Source organism: Pleurodeles waltl, chromosome 5, assembly GCF_031143425.1.
Source record: "Pleurodeles waltl isolate 20211129_DDA chromosome 5, aPleWal1.hap1.20221129, whole genome shotgun sequence".
Lineage (NCBI taxonomy): Eukaryota > Metazoa > Chordata > Amphibia > Caudata > Salamandridae > Pleurodeles > Pleurodeles waltl.
Window position 1 is genome coordinate 320,378,410 of NC_090444.1, and position 18,652 is coordinate 320,397,061.

At 43.9% G+C, this 18,652-nt stretch overlaps 1 protein-coding gene across 21 annotated transcripts in view; it reads right to left on the reverse strand.

Moving 5' to 3' along the window:
• Window positions 1-10,155, reverse strand: part of NRXN1 (neurexin 1) — a 1,474,248-nt gene extending 1,464,093 nt beyond the window's left edge. For 12 of the 21 annotated variants that reach the window (XM_069234061.1, XM_069234065.1, XM_069234053.1 and 9 more), the window contains exons 1-2: window positions 9,851-9,999; window positions 5,798-7,176 (exon numbers count right to left, since the gene is read on the reverse strand). In XM_069234061.1, the coding sequence (XP_069090162.1) occupies window positions 5,798-6,602 (805 nt within the window). In that variant the 5' untranslated portion in view covers window positions 6,603-7,176; window positions 9,851-9,999. Of the gene's footprint in view, window positions 1-5,770; window positions 7,177-9,850 lie in introns of all 21 variants that reach the window. The other 9 variants (XM_069234060.1, XM_069234057.1, XM_069234054.1 and 6 more) reach the window with 4 other exon arrangements.
• Between the last annotated feature and the right edge of the window lie 8,497 nt (window positions 10,156-18,652).

Below are 18,652 nucleotides of genomic sequence, written 5' to 3' on the forward strand. Positions count from 1 at the left end.
TGTTGCATAGAATAGAAACGGTGGATCACAGCTACTGCCTTGGTCAGAACCAATGCAACAGACATGCATCACCACAGTTTGGGACCAGCACATCTCCTTGGGAACTGTGATTGCACGACTCCTTCCCCAGAGCAAGGTCCTCGCATCCCTCATTGATGGTAGCCTCAGCAACACTGCCAGACTTCTGCATTGCCACCACTGTGTGGATTGGAACCAACACATCATCATCACTATATCCCGCATCCTCAACACTGATCTTTGCACTGGAAGTCGTGTTGGCAGGATCCTTAATGTCAGCACATCAAGATCTCGCACCACAGCCATGCTACATCTCAGAATCGACACATCGCACCGTCTGAGTGAGATATCTGTGTTTTGAACCCATGCATTGCTCTTCACCCAGGATTTACAGTATTTTGGTTCAGCAGGCCTAACTAGATCCCTGTAGTCAACTCGCACTCCGTTGTGATCAGCATGAACTTTTGACTTTGTCCCAGTTCGGTGTGACAAGATATCCCCGGTTGGTGCTTCTTGCTTTTAAGCACTGTTTTACAGTTTATTCTTTAAAAATTCATAACTCAAGTTCTACTTATTGGATTTTTGCTGTTTTTGGTCATATTTGTTTTATTATTTAAAACAAGTTCTGTTTTTCTAACCTGGTTTTTCATGGTTTGACTGCTCTGGGCCAAGCAACCAGGGGTTGAGCACAGGTTAATTTGAGGATTGCTGCGCCTTATCCTGACTAGGATTGTGGTTGATCCTTGACCAGGGCTCACACCCCAGCCAACTAAAAACACAATTTCTAGCACAGCTTATTTTTTCTGCAACATTTGCAGAATGACTTAAAAGCTAAGGTTTGGTATACCGCCAATAGTCAATTGCACTAAGTCTTTCAAATTAGCTAGTGGAGTCAGACAAGGTCGTGCCTTAGCTTTGATTTTATATATTTCATATATTAATGATCTGAAGTATTTTACAACTACAATGTTCAAGGAGGTTCTGCAAATTGGTATATGCTTAATAATAATTGTATTATATGTAGATGATGCAGTTTTATTGGCCAGGACAGCTAACACACTGAAAAATGTACTTGATGGCCTTGGCTATTGCTTGGATGACAGGGAGCTCCACTCTAACTAAAGTAAGATTTGTAACGATCACTGGCAAAAAATTAGTTAAATCAAGAAAGTTTATAACACAAGGCCTTTATTTAGAGAATGTTAATGCCATTTCTAACTTAGTTGTGGTGTTTGACACTACGGGCCATACGTACAAACACATTTTCCCATAGACACAGAATGGGCAAAAACCTTTGATACATCTGGCCCTACCTCCTCTTCAAAACAATTGTTAAGAATAAAGCAAAGGTATTTTGTTGAATATTTTTCAGGTATTGATCATTTTGCACACAAATTAGGTAGGAAACATATTCTGTACTTGCTGACTTTCTATCAATCTAAGTGTATTAATGTAGCCTGTTATGGGGTGAGTATCTGCATTACTCCAGGGCTCCTCCAAATAGAAGGAAACATATTCTATACTTAAGCATCTGCATATATCTATGACTGAGGCTATTTTGAAGTGAAAAGTGCCCTGACTTATTAATGGCACAACTAAGGCTATCAGTTAAAAGTCATGAAGAGGACCTGTATGTGATATATTTCTCTATGATACCGGTTCAATGGTGACACGGGTTGGTATTGATTCCACATTTGTTCAGCATTACCTGTGAAGGTGACATTTTTTTATTTCAACTGAAAAAGTAGGGTGCTAATGCTGTTTTAAAGTTATTATTGTAGTTTTTGTAAAAAAAAGTTAGGTTGTATTTTTAATCCAGCAACTGAAGATTGTGTAGTAGTTATATCTGGTCACACAATAGAAGTGTGTCGACTGATCTAAGGTTCCTAGTCACATACCGCTATGAGAAATCTTTGTAAAAACACTGATTTGAAAAAAATCAACAGTAGCATTAAATATGCCATGAAGAGCGGAGCTGGTCAGACTGATAGAGAGAAAAAAGTATAGGAGAGTGAAAGAGGAAGATCGAGGGATATGTGGAAGAGAGTGTCAGAAAGAGCAATATGGAATGAGAGAATGAAGAGTGATTATAAAGAAAAAGGAGAGGTTGACAATGAGATCAAGAGAGCGATATAAAGAGAGAAGGGAGTTTTTACGTTTACCATTTTGTAGTCTCCTTTAAATGTATGTATGTGTTTCATATACATACTTACAAACAAATGTGCCAAACTTCATACAAATATCATTGAAAACCAATAAATGTTCAAGACTGAAAGCAAGCACAGCATGTCATTCTAAATGTGTGTGATGTAGTTCACTGCAAAAGTGAATGACAATGATGATGATCTATTGCATTTAGGAATGTATCAATGAATAGTAATATTGACACAACTGTAATCTGTTTAGATATCTTTAGGTAAAAGGCTAGAAAAAGCCATTTTACGTTATGTTTCTCAAGGAACGGATTTTTATTAGCGTGGGGAGCTGATACCATTGCAGAGTATGGGACAAACTATAAACAGATACTAAAGAGGAAATTCATACTCCATTTTTGGGTAAACTACTAGAAGGGTTGGTGAATATGTTTAAGGTGCTCTCGTCTTAATCTGATCTGTTCTGTCAATGTTTAGAATTTATTTACCTAATAATTTTGGCAATCATAAAAAAGGAAGTGTTTCTTCATAGCTTTACATTGCCTTCGTACTATCGCTGCTGATCAGTGCTGTCAGCGATTGAGCTGGAGGCCATTTTAGTGATTCAACGCTCAAGTGAACTTTCATGTAAGAATTGACACCCTAGCAGTCAGTGGTAGAAACTAAAGGCTATGCAGGTGAATAGAAAAATATGGCCTGTAGATTTTGAATACAATTACTTGAAGTAAGCAACAAAATCAAGAACCAAAAAAAAAAAAACAATTGTGCATGTATCAATAGCATTAGAGCACGAAAACCACTACGTTCTCCCTTACTCTGTTATATTTAGAGAAAACAACCCTTTTCTCAGGGGGTTCTTTTTGTATAACTATTTTTTTAAGTGGTATGATTGTTCTTCAAGCCGCTTCCTTGAGCAGATGACCTTTACATGATATTTGTACCCCTATATTATTTCAATATTGATAAACAATATTAAGGTAGTAGAGACCAACCCCGTATCTATATCATATTTTTCGTCTTTTGGCCACGTTGTTTTATCTCCTCTAAGAGGCTAAAAATAGAATCAACCCTCTGGCATTAAATGTTAAAATATGTTTACTGCATTATTTAAGCTAATTGCAGGTGGCAGCAGTTGTGAATACTGTGCACCTTCAACATCACATCAACATCCTAAACATTACCATTTTGCTTTCTATGCTTGGTATTGCTTTGCAATACTTGTTATGTAGTAAAGTAGGGCAAAATAATACATCGTGTATTATTAGGATTGTGCTTTTTTACATTTCCTGTTACAGTCAAATATCATCATTATTTACAAACACTACACACTTCGAAGTAAGAGCTTTGAGGGCCTTCTCTGGTTGCGGATATTAGCTTGTGGTTTGTATATTTAAAAAACAGTGTCTTTAAGAGTAAAAACAAGTGTGTAATTGTTTCCATTAACACGACAAGGTACAAATATGTACAATTTTGCCATGGAACATCTAGCATACCAATTAAATATTTCAGTATTTGTGTATTTGCCGTGGCTTTAACATTGTTCCTCTTACTTGTCTAAAACTCTCAGTGGTGATTAGAATAAAATGTTTTTTACATCTAATCACATGATTATAACCCTGGAGATGGAAATATTATGCAATTCAAAATCCTATCTCATTCATAAAATATTTTTGTATTTTTAGTATGAATTGCGAAGAATATGGAGGTATTCATATTTTTCACCGTGCCACTATAATTAGAAATTGGGGTTGTAATAAATGTGTTTCTTATCCTCGAGAATAGTTTGCATGTGTTAAAAAAGTTAATGGGCACATGAACACAGTAAAAGAATAATACATTAATATAGTCCCTAATGTACTGTATTAGTGTGTACACTAATTGAATTGAAGCATTATATTATATGTTGAATCGTGTAATAATCTTTTAAAGTCTTTTCTTCTACTTAATTGAGCTAAAATATGTAGCTAAGGAATAATCTTTAGTTGTAACATACAATGTAATAAAGGTTGCACCCCAGCAATAAAATCACACATCTAGTAATAAAACGGAATAAAAATGACTTCTGGTGCAAACAGAACATGTTACCTTCAAAGAAATCCAAGCAGTAGTGAAAACGGGATGTTAGAGCTACCAATGAATAGCAGTGCTATTCTTTTTTTATGTGGGGTAAATAATAAGTATTTTTAAATGTGTACACAATGAGAAAAGGCATGGCACCATTACTGAGCACTGAAAGTGTGTATTTTCTCAACCCCCACCACCCACATGCTCCAGCCACCAGTGCCCGGAAATGCGTCACACCAGAGAACATCTCGACAAGGGAATCGACTGGGAGAATCAGGAGGACAGGACAAGCTGAGAACTAAAACACAGAGCATCTGAAGAAACATAAGCTATAAGGATTGTTTTACAAACAGAAGAACCTTCAGGATCAGAGAAGGGAGGACCAAAGCAGTAGGTGTTCACTAGAGAATATGAATGAGTGAGGATAACCACATACAAGTGTGTAGGAACAGAAAAATAATGCCAGGTGATGTGGTAAAACAGGAAAGACCGAAAAAGATTGAACGCAGATAAAGCAGGAATTGGAAGTGACTTGGCAGTACGAAAAACAGACAAGGTGTGGGAAAAAACGAATAAAGGGAGATGCTAGGATTTATGGCGAATTGATGAGACAGCAAAGCTGTGGGAGGCATGGAGATTGGTGAATGTGGTGCATAAATCTAAAGATTGGTAGAAAGGGACATGAATAAGGTAGTGGAAACACAAGTAAAACAAAGGATGTATTGTACAAACACATGAGTGGTATGGGTGGTGCCTGAAGAGAAAAATGGAAGAGCTGGGAGTTAGACAGGATAACACTAGCGGACAAGACTTACAAAGGAGAACTCGGAGAGATAGATAGGATAGAAGAATTAATAGACTAGGTCGTGAAGAGACAAAATATAGGTGTATGGTGAAATCAAAATATTGGCAGCAGAGGGGCATAAATAGAAGAAATGTGTTAGTTGTGTTGTACTTTACAAGAATGAGAGAGGGCACATGGGTCAAATATGGTGATGTTGCATAAACAGAAGAATGTAGGAGATGGGACATGGAGGAAAAAATCGAAGGAAGGCATGTGTAAACATAACAATTGAAGAGGGAGCATATAAAAGTTAGTTTGGATGAATAGGAAAGTAACAGAATAACTGTGGGTAACAACATGAACATAAACAATAGGCTCAGGTAAGAAATACTGACAGGCAAGACAGCGACATAAGCAACATATTGGAATATTTGACATACACAAAACATGGCATGGGATGTAGGCCTTAAATGGAAACACCACCGAAATGCTCCCAAAAAAGAATTTTGTGAAAAGCAGAAACAGAAGAACTTGGGGAAACAACAGAAAGCTTCACAGCAGCAAAAAGAAAAAAATCTGAATGGATCTGGAAAAAAAAATAAAAAGAGCTTGGTCTACCAAAAGAGATGGGGTAACCCCGAAAATTGGGATGTGTGGCCATTTGGATCAACTAATTCAATGGGGAACATGCCCCTGCCTATGTCCCTGTACCTCACAGTGAAAAGTCAAACAGTGACAGGAAAAGGAGCACCAGCAAGAGCATGGACAGGAGCCTTACCTTCACTGCAGTCCTTGCCTTGATAGCCGGTGTGTGCACAATCGCACATGGCTTCGTCGTTCACCACCTTGCAGACACCGCCATTCAGGCATGTCACCTCCTTGCTTGCCCCCCCACATGGGTCCTTCTCATCAGCCACTTTAACTTCTTTACTCTCAAGAGGAGCAGAGTCAGTATAGTTAACCCTGACGTCCGAGATCCAGCCCCGGTATGGCTCATGGTCCTTGACTGCTGAGAAAGTAAGCTTGAGAGTAGCAGCACGCAGCTCAGGTGGGATGCCGCCAATAAAAAGGCTGCTGAAGACCGTCATGTCACGACGCTTAGATTTCACCTCCACCCACTTGGCCTCCTTGTCCAAGATTAGTGTGGTGTTCTTGAAGTTACGTCGAATTACTACTGAATGCCAGTCATTGTCATTGACTAAAGTGTCGCTGAGCAGGATAGCCGGCTCAGCACAGAAGATAGAGAAGCTGAGTCGCAGCCGGCCCTCGTGCAGAATCAGCTCCAAGAAGTCGCAAAATCCCTCATCATCAAAGTAGACAACCAAACCACTGGAACTTTTGGTCTTCATATTGAAGCTCATTTCACTCTCGCAGCAGGCATTCCACTTGGGGAATCGTGTCCACTGGCCTTCAGTCCCTGGGAACTCCAAGCTATGCCCCAGGTCCACCACGCAGCCCAGCATCAGGGCTGCCCAAATAAGGAGGCCCCCTTGCCTCACCAAGCCAGCCATGGCTTGCAATCTGTGGGTTCTTAGGGTCCTCCGAAAGGTGTGAATCTTCCGGGTAAAGCCTAAAGATGTCATAAAATGCAGTTTGGAGTTCTGCTGGGACTTCCCGTCAAAATATGGCAGACCGAGTTGCTAGAGCTATGTCCAAGGCACCTGGTGACAGTTAGGGACTTCAAGGATTGAGATATGTTGGGGCTGCACCAAATATTTATAAGTGGTCCATAGTTCCAAGCATGAAAGACTCCTCCAGTAGATCAAAACATACATGAATATGATAAATGCACTAGCTTGAACCAGTTTTCAAATATGGATGCCTTTTTACACAGGATCCATAGCTGTATATTGCACCAGCAGACTACTCAACACAGATCCTCTTGTTTTTTGGAAGCCAATTAAAATCCCATCTCTGCCTTGAAGACAAATGCTACACTAAGGTCAGGGACTGTATGGAAGAACTCTACAGCACAAGGCATGAGTCATTCTTCATGGTTTTTTGAGCTGCTTCTTTCCTGATGGGGCCGAAACCCATTTACTGTCAAGAAGGTTATTTCCTATTTGCTATGCAGAGCTTGACAGCTCCCCGTCTGTCCTTTCAAACTGCCAATCGGAGGTCTCAGATCTGATATTCAGTTGAAAAGGTTCCATAAATCTGCGAAGAATGAAAAGGATATAAATGAACTGTGAAGCACTACACATTTGCACATTCGACTTACCCAATTTTACAAAAAACGTGTATCTTCCTACATGTCCTTCAGTAGAACCTATAAAACCATTTTAATATTCAGACCCCTTCATTACCTCCTTCTTTGTGTTGCATTTGGTTATCTCAATTTGATACGTGTTGACCATGCTGAAGGCATTAATGCCCATTTAACTGTGTCGATAAGATAACACAGAAACAGCATTTCCTGTAGAAACAACATTGTATGTAATCAAAAAGCTTTTACAGGAAAGTGGCTCGCGCTGCCAGTTGTTCTTTAATGTAACACCTCCCACAACCACATCCCAAGAAAGTAAATGTAATGCACTGTTTTTCTGAAATAAAAGTAGCAGTCTTAAGAGTGAAGGCTCCCTCTCTCCTTACGTAATTCAAGTAATATTTAGAGTCGGTGTATTGTGGTTGGATCTCACAGCAGGGTTTGTAGGATCGGATTTAATGGAGCTTTTGGATTTTACATTCACACACTGAGCAAGAACGTCAGCGGCTTCTAGAAATGCTTTCACACAAAATGGTGCTGCTTCCCACTGCTACCTCTCAAAATGTGAGCACTGTTCACTGAAACATAAGACACAATGAAATGTGGGCTGTGCTCTGTACTGGTGCCATTATTCACACCCGGTTCTCGATAATATGTATCTGTGTATTAGAAGGGGAGTGTGGTGTCTGCTAAGCGTTCGCTAATCATTGTGAGATATCTCACATATATGGATCAACGACGGTGTATCGCGTTCAATATTCATCTTTGGCCCTGTTTTTTAATGGGCACTTGGTCACTCGTGACTGGCACCGTAAATGGATTTAGTTGTTCAAATTGTAAATGGGAATCACAGTGCCACACGATTTGTCCGATACATAATGCAACAATTTGTTTTGCGTATTCCTTTTATGGCACGGTGATTGATACCCGTATATAAATATATGCATGCGAGCTTTAATTAAGGTATTTTGTTTCCCTTTAAAAAAAGGGACGCTTAAAAAGTGAGGCGTAATTGAGGGTTACTTACAACACCTAAACCCTTTCATTGCATTGGAAGCGATGTCTCCGCCGTGCTCCGTTAAGTAAAACCAAACAATGCCAATTTTACAGTGTACGCGTATTTTGTTCCTTCTAAATTTATCACCTCGGCACAGAAGCTCGATGTCTAATTAACAGCTTTTTACGGGCAGAAAGTGGCGGTAATTTATGACGCCGCATTGTGGTGCTGCTTTCAGGAGTCTTGCTTCTTCTCCCAGTGCACTGCGATCCCTACAGGTGTCAGCACACAGCCAGGGTCCCCATTTAAAATTTTAAAAAACAAAAAACGTAAAATCCTTTTTTTCCGCCAAGCAGCTAAATGGCAGGTCTGTTTGCATCCTCATCTCCCCAGGTGCAAATTCAAGGAAAAAAGATCTGAGACCAACTAGAGGGAAAGGTCCAAAGCTTGATTAAACCACACGGTATCAGGCCGTTAGTAAAAGCCAAGGTGCCGCTACGGCAATGAGTTAAGTGGGGCTACGGCTCAACAGCAGGTACTCGATGAAGGCTTTCCTCTCGTGCCCTGCCAGATCCTCTTTCCACTCCCCTTCTACAATGTTAACCCTTCCTTCCACCCGTGGCAGGCTGTACCATGATTAAGAGGTTTGCAATTAGCCACCGCACAATACGTTTCACGTAAAATCCAGAGACCCAGCTGCAGAACTCAAAAGTAGACACCACACACACCCTTCAGAAACGTCAATTTCATCAATGAAAGTATTGCAGAGGCAAGTGTGATTTCTGCTGCCAACCCAGCTCTCCCTCCACACGCCACACGCACTCAACAATGCTGTTTAGAAAGCACAGGAAGAAAAAAAAAAACATAAAACAATAGACTGGCGTTGACGGTAGATGGACGTCGTTTACTAATCCGTGGGGAATCCTTGTTCGATAGCCCTCTCAATGCGGGAAATACCACAATTGACTGGATGGGAACAGGGGGCTTTAAAATAACCGTGCCGCAGCCGAAGGGAGGCGAGCTCGGGTCCCCCGGCAGATAGACCTGGCATCCTTCATTTTTTTCTGATTTCTAACAGCATCCATCAGGAGATGCCTCTCAGCAGCACCAAGTACCTCGTACCTACACTATCCCCGTAAATAGAATTAGCTGAACCTCTCTCCTCTGGGAAAACATCCAGCACCGGCTCCTTCAAGAGCCCTGCACCAGTTTACCTCTCAGTGCAGGCAATCCCCGGCAAATCAGTAGAACAAGCACATACCTTCTTCCGAGCGTAAACAATATTGCTTCCCATGACCGATGGAATCGGCTTCATCTGCCCAGACAACACCCAGTCCAGCACCATCGGAGTCTACCTTCGTGCACATCAGCCCTTCGATGCATTTTAATTCCCCGTGCAGTGGACCACAGATGATCCTCCAGCTTTAACTTCCTCCGCACGCCACCCCCGCCTAACCACCTTCCTATCCTCCTTGCCTTCTACCTATTGAGAAGGCAGCTCACACCCAGCCCTCAGCATCTTTCACGCATATCACACAGCTCTCAGGCGCGTCTCTTCGCATTTCATTTCCATTAGGGTATCGTATTCCGAAGGAAACAGAGGTCGTTGTGATTTTTTTTTTTTTTACCTGCGCGATTCCTTTTTTGGCTTCTGCGAGGTTTGGAAGCGTGCGCCGGGCAGTGGAACACCGTCTACGGGTCTCGGGGATAAGCCAAAGTGCTGTTGCTGCGCCTTTTCGGCGGCGTCAAGGCTGAAGCTCCTCTACCTCCAGGACTCGGGGAGAGAGGGCGGGGCTGCCCATGTGACGGCTTCGTCCGCGCGAGGCGGGCGGGGCCTCGCTCCGCTCTGCAGCATCGCCATTGATGCTTCGGAGGCAGTGCACGAGGACACCTGTGCGGGACCTACTCGTGCTCTCCCCAACGCTCTCTGTGTGCTCTTTTTCCAAAGACCAAGAGTGTCGCCACTGTTCAATCTACGTTCTCTGAGATTTACTCTCAACATTTATTAACATGCACTGTTTGTACTTGTGTCTCTCGTTACAGCGTTTATGAAGGTCCACAGAGGTAAAGGAATGGCGGACACGAAGGAGGCATGGCATAACAGCTTTTGAAACTGAAGCCGGAGCCCTTTCTCGCCCAACCTGCGAGAGAAGACGTCTCTCCTGTGCACAGAAAGTCCATTAGCGGATACTGCTCCATTCAGCACTTTTCAACCTACGGGAGACAAAAGGACGGGTCTAGACGGATCAAAAGTCTGATGTTCTTAATCACAGAGCAGGGAACAAACTACACCAGCGTACAGAAGCTTTCACACCTGCACGCTACTTCTAGCGAATACATGCTGCAGTATAATTTGTGACATATATTTAATTTCGTCACCGGCGTTAGTTATATTCATGTGAGTTTCCGTATATTTAGTTAAATAAGGCGCACATTTATATATTTGAGGTTTCTATCTTGTTGGCACCAGTGCTTTAAATGGGCAAGTACTATCCGGTACTGAGTACCTGCGCTTCTTTCATTTGAAAGGGAGAGTACGTGCACTTCTCCACGGTTCTGCAATACATTTAGTGGGAAGGTTCCAGCACTTTTCAGCTGCAAACAGGTACTCTGGATCTTGGGTCCCAGCACTTCTACATTTCCATTTAAGGCAGTGGTTGTCACAGTATTACCAAGAAAGGACACACCTCAAGAGCACCTGTCTCACGAGTATGGGGGTTTGAGCCTACTCAAGGATGCTATCATTGACCCAGGAATGGTGTTTGGGAGGTCACATTTCACATTCCTAGGCCAAACTCCTTTGTTGCAAAGATGCAAGAGGATGATATCAAAACTCTCTTGGTATTTCCTTCAGTAGAAATCTAAGGATTCTTCTTTGTACCAGGATTTTCTTCTTTTCATTCCCTCCCTTATGGGTTTGGACGGAAAGCCACAATAGTACATATTTTTACACCGTTAACTGGCACTAGTACTTACAAATTTCAGATTGTTGCAGAAGGTTGTTATTAACACTAATTTTTGGATACTCGGACTTATTTGTCATCATCAGATTCTGACACAGCAAGTGAGTGAAAGGCAGTGCTTAATTTGTGCTTATTTTTTCCGGTGTGGAGCACCAGCACCTATTATTGAGGGTGAGCATTTATTTTTCTGCCTCATGCATTTACTGCGAGCAAAAGACGCATATTGGAAAGATGGAGGAAGAGAAGAATGAAAAAGCGTCACAATAGGAGAAAGCAGAAAGCTGCAAGAGTGAGCTGAAGGGTCAGGGAGAGGCTTTAAATGGATTGAAGAGGCCCGAGATGGCTTCAGGATTGCGTTGTCTCAGTATTCTGTGCTCGCACATTTAATTGCAGCAGCCACGTATTTAGGAGAAGGGCTTTGGGCACCGGCACCTTTTTATTTACAAATTAAGCACTGGAAAAACTAGAGCTCAATAAGAGGATATAGACAGATAGACCTTCTGTTAAATTAGGACGTAATCCCAAATTAAAAACAACTAGAAAGTGTGAGCTAAAGAAAAATTAAATATAGGGTAATGTAAGAAAAATGTATGAGATGTATTCAAGACTAGGTCGAGTTGGTATTCAGCAACCTTTGGATGTGAGAGCATTTTAGTAGGCTTCTGAGAAAAAAAACATTTGGCTCCTGAGTTTATGTTTACAAACATAATATTGTCTACTATCACAACACTAATCCCTAGCTTTCCTTAATGTGCTCCTCTCCCCTTTTTCTAGCATATGATATCAGCATAACTGTGATATTTTTTTCTGGTTGCATGTATCTCGTACAGTAGAAACTAAAATGAATGCACTTGATCACTAAAAGCCAAATGACAAACATGTCAGTCTTCAACAGGATGCAGTGTTTTTCTATCTTCATTTGTTCACAGTCATGAAAACAGCCATAGTCAAAGAGTTTTGTTCCGATTTCTGGAACTTATTTAGGGCTGATATAAAATCACTTAGGTGTATGGTCACACAGCTAAAATCATTTTCTTCATCAAAATAGGTCTGGTCATAAATATAAGGTCTGCACATCTTATATTAACAGAGCCAGAAAAATGGTCAATGATGCCATACAGACCTCAAGATAAATTCACATTCACATCATCACAGAGTAGAACAGATTTTCTTCATTATGCCAGGCTCATCTTGATATCATATCCATGGTCATTATGTAACTATGGTGTAAAATGTGGGTTACTGGTTTCAGGGGGTGCAACCCTACTCAAGCAGGAATCACAATCCTTGTCAGGGTGAAGTCACAAACAAACCTCAAATTAACCTGTCTTGGCACCCTGATAGCTTGGCACAGTCAGGCTGAACTTAGAAGCAATGTTTAAACTAATTATGCAGCATTTCAAACAGTAATGAGGTGAAAAGAAAAATCCCACACCAATTTAGAAGAATAGCGTAAAAGTTAACAAACATTTTAAGACCACAATGATAGAAATCTAGTCAGTGGACCCGAAGTTATGCAATTTTAAAGATTTAAGAGAATGTAACACCCAAGAGCACAAAGCATCAACTGTGGCTATTTGCTTGTGACAGACTGGGATAACGTCACAAGTTCAGATCGACTGCGATGGAACGAGGGGCAGCTACAGGTGCCCAGTTTGGTCCACTGAACACAGTAACTTAATCCTGGTTGCGAAGAGATGTGGAGTCCTGCATTGAAGATGTCTAGGGCAGCAGAGGTGATGTAGGGTCTATATGAGGAGATGCAATGCGCAGCAGCAGTTCCAGGGGGCTGTGAAGTGCAATGCAATGTCGTTGCATGGAGATATGTGCCAGCAGTTCTGATTGGCTGCATTGGTTTAGGTGATGTCCTTGCATGGGGATGCATCACACAGCAGTAGTTCTAATGGGCTGTGATGGGTGATGCGAGGTCCTAGCGTTGGGGAAGGCCACGCAGCAGGGTGTTTACAAAGAATATTGGAACCAAAAATATTGTGGGACTAAATATCATGTCAAGAATATTGAGTTAAAAAATATAATGAAGGCAAGTTCATCTACTCCCCCACCAGACCTCTCCGCTCAACAAGCACTAGCCACCGTCCCCCACATACGGAAGACCTCGGCTGGTGGACGATCCTTCACCTACCTCATGGCAAAGAGCTAGAACACCCTGCCCCTGCACCTCAGGCAATCACCATCGCTACCTCAATTCAGGAAGGACCTTAAAACATGTCTCTTCAACTACAGCTCAGAGGACAAACCCCCTCAGCGCCTTGAGACCTTTACGGGTGAGTAATTGCTCTCTATAAACCGTGATTTTTAAAAACTTTGATTTGAGTTTCTATAGACAAGCAAAGTTTTACTGTATATAACTCTATGTATATGTCCCTTGACTATATATATATACACACACACACACATATCGTCAAAGTGCATAAATGTAGAGTTAAGCATACTAAATCTATACTTCCTTCTATCTGCACTTACTTTTTCAATATTTTGGTCCTTATTATTCTTGACACAATATAATTTCCACACAATAGTTTGGGTTCTGATATTCTGTCAGTTATCCATGCAACAGAGGTGATGCATTAAGCAGCAGAGGCAATGTGCTGGTTCTGTGGGAGATATACAGTGGAGGAGATGTGATGGTTCTGCTGAATCTACTGATGGGCTGGCAGAGCACCTTCAGTCCCACTTCCAAGGGTCTAGCACTTGTCTAGCATATCTTGGGAGGACAGGACTCACAGATGGCTGAGTCCAGTTGCCTGGTTGAAGGTTTTTGGAAGTCTGTTCTGTCCCTGAGGTTTCTGATTTGGTGACCAGCCAATTTGCAATTAGAGCCACTCTGGGGTCCTAAGTTTAAAAATGCAGGTCAGTGCTTAATTTGTGCTTGTTGTTTCCGGTGCTGAGCACCGGCACTTATTTTTGAGGACCGGCGCTTATTCTTCTGCCTCAAGCATTTGTGGTGAGCAAAAGACACATTTGGTAAAGATGGAGGAAGAGAAAAACGAAAAGGCATCAAAATGGGAGAGAGAAGAAAGCTGCAGCAGTGATCTGAAGGGGCAAGGAGTGGCTTCAAATGTATTGAAGAGGCCGAGATGGCTTCAGGATTACGCTGCCTCAGTATTCTGTGCTCACACATTTAATTGCAGCAGCTGCGTGTTTCAGAGGAGAGCTCTGAGCACTGGCACAATTTTATTTACAAATTAAGCACTGATACAGGTCCACTCTTTACAGAGGCAACGGGGCAGCAGGTCAGCACAGTAGGGCAGCAGTCCTTCCAGGCAGCAGTTCAGCAGACTAGCAGTCCTTTCAGCAGCACAGCAGTACTTTCTCCTGTCCACAGGTCCAGATGTGTACTGAAGAGGTGCTTTGAAGTGTCTAACATTATACATGGTGCCCACTTTGAAGTGGAGAAAGCTTCGAGAGTTTTCCACCCCCCTAAGATGTCAGGCATCCCCTTTCTCCCTGACCCCAGCTTGCCTGGGGTTAGAACATAACAGTGTCAAGCCCCTTTTGAGAGTATTCAGGCAGAGGCTTTGTGATGTACAAGTGTGGTAGGTGATAGCTCCTCCCCTTGTTAACTCAGAGTGGCCCTTCTTGCCAATACCCACTTCCCTTTGACTCACTGTCTGGTAGCAATATACAAAGACCAATTGTCAGCTACACCCAGTCATATCATTCAGGATCAGACAGCAGGCACCAATTGATTAGGACAAGAAAATACCACCTTTCTAAAAGCGATATTTTAAATTGAAAGTTATTACATATTTAATGTAATAGATTAACCCAATGTTATCCTATGGTAGAGGTAGGTCTTACAGTCGTGAAAAATGAATTTGGCAGTGTTTCACTACCAGGTTTGCAAAAATTAAAAGTACATGTCCACATTTTTCAATGCACTGCACCCTGCCCTCCAAACTGTTCAGGCCCTACCATAGGAGCAACTTATTTATATGAAAAATGAAGGTTTGAGCCTGGCAAAAAAGTTTGTTTTGTCTGGTCAGAACGTAAGAACTGCACACACAGGCTGCAACGGCAGACCTGAAACAGGTTTAAGGGGCTACTTAAGTGGGTAGCGCTTCGGACTACTATTCAACTGCAGTTACCATGATGCATAGGGGTCATACTTTGTTGCTGGAGTGCAGGTAGTGTGCTACCTCTCTTTGAAACTGTCTTTTGATGGCTCCCTTGAGCCACGGCTGATGAGCCTTGGGAGGCTCCTGTGCGCCATGAGCTGTACTTAAACCTGAGAAGACATTTGGTGGCATTCCAACCAAGCCCCCAATACAGGCTGCTCCCTGCTGATGATGGGCTAAACCCAGAAACACATGTACAAGGATATACAGCACTTGCTGCACTTAAGGAGGTGAAAGACTCTTTTTACTTTTTGAATGGCCTACGAATCAACTGCATTTACCATGATGCATAGGGGTCATACTTTGTTGCTGGGGTGCAGGCAGTGTGCTCCCTCACTTTGAAACTAAGTGGGTACCACAATGACTGCTGTCAGTCCATGACCTCACAGTCCAGTTCACCGCTCCCCTGCCGCATCGCTCTCCCACTTGCCTGCACTCCACCTTGGCAAAGGAACCTCAGCGCTTGTTGATCCATTGCCAGGTAACCTCGCGCTTTCCCTTGCCCATGCCTCAGTTTGTTTTTTGTTTGCCTTAGCAGCTGCTCACTCCCCTGACTTTGTGTTCACCAATGCTGTTTCTTACTGCCTTGCCACTCCCACCACACCTTCCTGCCTCCCTGCTGGCCCACACCACCTCCCAGAACTATTTTGTGAAGGCCACTGCCTGGCCCCTTTGAGCAGTCCTTGTCCTCGCAGTCCAGGTCACTGCTCCCCTGCGACATCACTTTCCCACTTGCCTGCACTCCACCCCAGCAAAGGAACCTCAGCACTAGTTGCTTGGTTGCCTAGCAATCTCTCTCTTCCCCTTGCTCATGCCTCAGTTTGGTTTTGGTTGCCTTAGCAACCACTTGCTCCCCTGACTGTGCGTCTTGTCAATGCTGTTTCTTCCTGCCTTGCCGATCCTGCCCCACCCTCCTGCCTCCCTGCTGTCTCCTCCCACCTCGCAGGACTATTTTTATCGCGTCCGCTCTGTAGTCCCTATGAGCAGTCCTTGACCTCCCCTGCCTTCACCCCTCCCTTGAACATCGTTCTCCTGATTGCCTGCACTCCACCTCAGTACCTTCCCGCCTCCCAGCTGGCCCCTCCCACCTTCCAAGACTATTCCATGAAAGTAGCTGGGCGGCCCCTATGATCAGTGCTTGATCTCACAGTCTAGGTCACTGTTCCCCTGCCGTATCGCTCTCCTGCATCCCTGCACTCCACCTCGGAAAAGGAACCTCAGCGCTTGTTGCTCGGTTGCCTAGCAATCTCACACTTCTCCTTGCACAGGCCTCAATTTGATTTTGGATTCTTTAGCAACTGCTCCCTCCCCTGACTTCATGTCTCACCAATGCTGTTTCTTCCCACCTTGTTACTCCCACCCTGCCCTCCTGCCTCCCTGCCGGCCCGCCCCACCTCCCAGGACTATTTTATGGAGGCTGCTGTGCAACTGCACAGTGGACACATGCAGGGTGTGTGCTGCTGGCACATCAAAGGCAAGCCTGTCTGCGCCTGTACTGTGCCCAACACCCAGACACCTGGTCCTCCCACCATCTGATGCTACAACTCTGAGAAGCTCCTGTCCCTGGGCCCTGGACACCACAACATCATCTGCTTCAAGTCCTTTCCGGGATCAACTAAAAGACCCTTCACCTGCCACCACTGCACTTTCTCCTGCTACACAGAACCACCAGCCCACACCAGACACCACACTGTTCCTGCCTAGAAGACCACAAACGGCTCAAAACCACCCCAGTATATCCTGCTCCATGCCCACTCCCTTTGCAAACATGCCACAAAAATCTGTGACACCATCTCCACTCTCTCCCCTGATGTTGCCTTCATCACTAAAATATGGCTCAATCATGCCACAAGGTGGGGGTCATCTTTAAAGAAACCAATTGATGCACCATCACCAACGACAACCCAACGCCCCACTATGGAACACCTCAACGTCTTTCTTCAGACCGATGCCAATACCACAATGAGAGGCACACTCACCTAGAGATCCCTGCACCCTGCCCAGCTTTCTGCAATGCTATACCCAGTATCATCGTCCCCTACCCATCAACTCCCACCACTACATCCTACTCAGCAATCTCAAATTCCATGTCGATGTCCTGAATGATGCTAACTCCACCATTAGGTTGTACGACGGAATGCCGACTGACAAAACAACGGGTGCCTAAACAACGAGGTCGGAACACCGACCTTGTTGTTACTACTAATGCCTTTACCACGAATGCCTTAACAACGATATTTCGTTGTAAAGGCATTCCTGGTAAAGTCATTAGTAACAGGCACCCATTGATCCTGCATGCCTCACCCCACCCCCCCAACCCCACCCCAAAACCTAAAACCCCGACCCCCCACCCCCTCCCCAAAACCAAAAACGCCCCACCCCCCAACCCCACCCCAAAACCTAAAACCCCCGACCCCCCACCCCCTCCCCAAAACCAAAAACGCCCCACCCCCCAACCCCACCCCAAAACCTAAAACCCCCGACCCCCCACCCCCTCCCCAAAACCAAAAACGCCCCACCCCCCCAACCCCACCCCAAAACCTAAAACCCCGACCCCCCACCCCCTCCCCAAAACCAAAAACACCCCACACCCGACCCCCCACCCCCTCCCCAAAACCAAAAACGCCCCACCCCCCCAACCCCACCCCAAAACCTAAAACCCCGACCCCCCACCCCCTCCCCAAAACCAAAAACGCCCCACCCCAAAACCTAAAACCCCGACCCCCCACCCCCTCCCCAAAACCTAAAACCCCCCACTTACCTGAGTCGTCGCCTCATCTGCATCATCCTCCTCAGCCGACTCCCTTGTTTGTACCTTAACCATGCATGTTCGTTGTTCAGGACATGCGTCGTTAAGGCACAAAATAACGAAGTCGTGGTTAAAGAAAGCGTTGTTCCGCTTTCGTTAACCAGGACTTCGTTATAAAAAAGTCGGCATAAAGGATGTTTCCCCCACCATTATCATGGAGACCCTGCACAACAGTGGTATCACCCAATTGGTCACCGAACCCATGCACAAAGCTGGCCACACACTCAATGCCATTTTTACCTCCATCGACAGAATCAAATTCACCAATGTCACACTACTCACCTGACTGACCATATCATTGTTCACTTTACCGTTGCCAACACCTGACATATCATTGTCAAGCACCCGAGAGCCACCCATCGCAGCTGGACCCAGTAGACACAGGCCCTCAGCAACACATAACCCGAAACTTCAGCAGACCATGACCAGGTCACCCAGAACTTATACGCCTGGATCCCCAAAAGTGACAACAGAGTTGCCCCGCTGAAACCAGCAAAAGCAAACTGAACCTCCAAACAA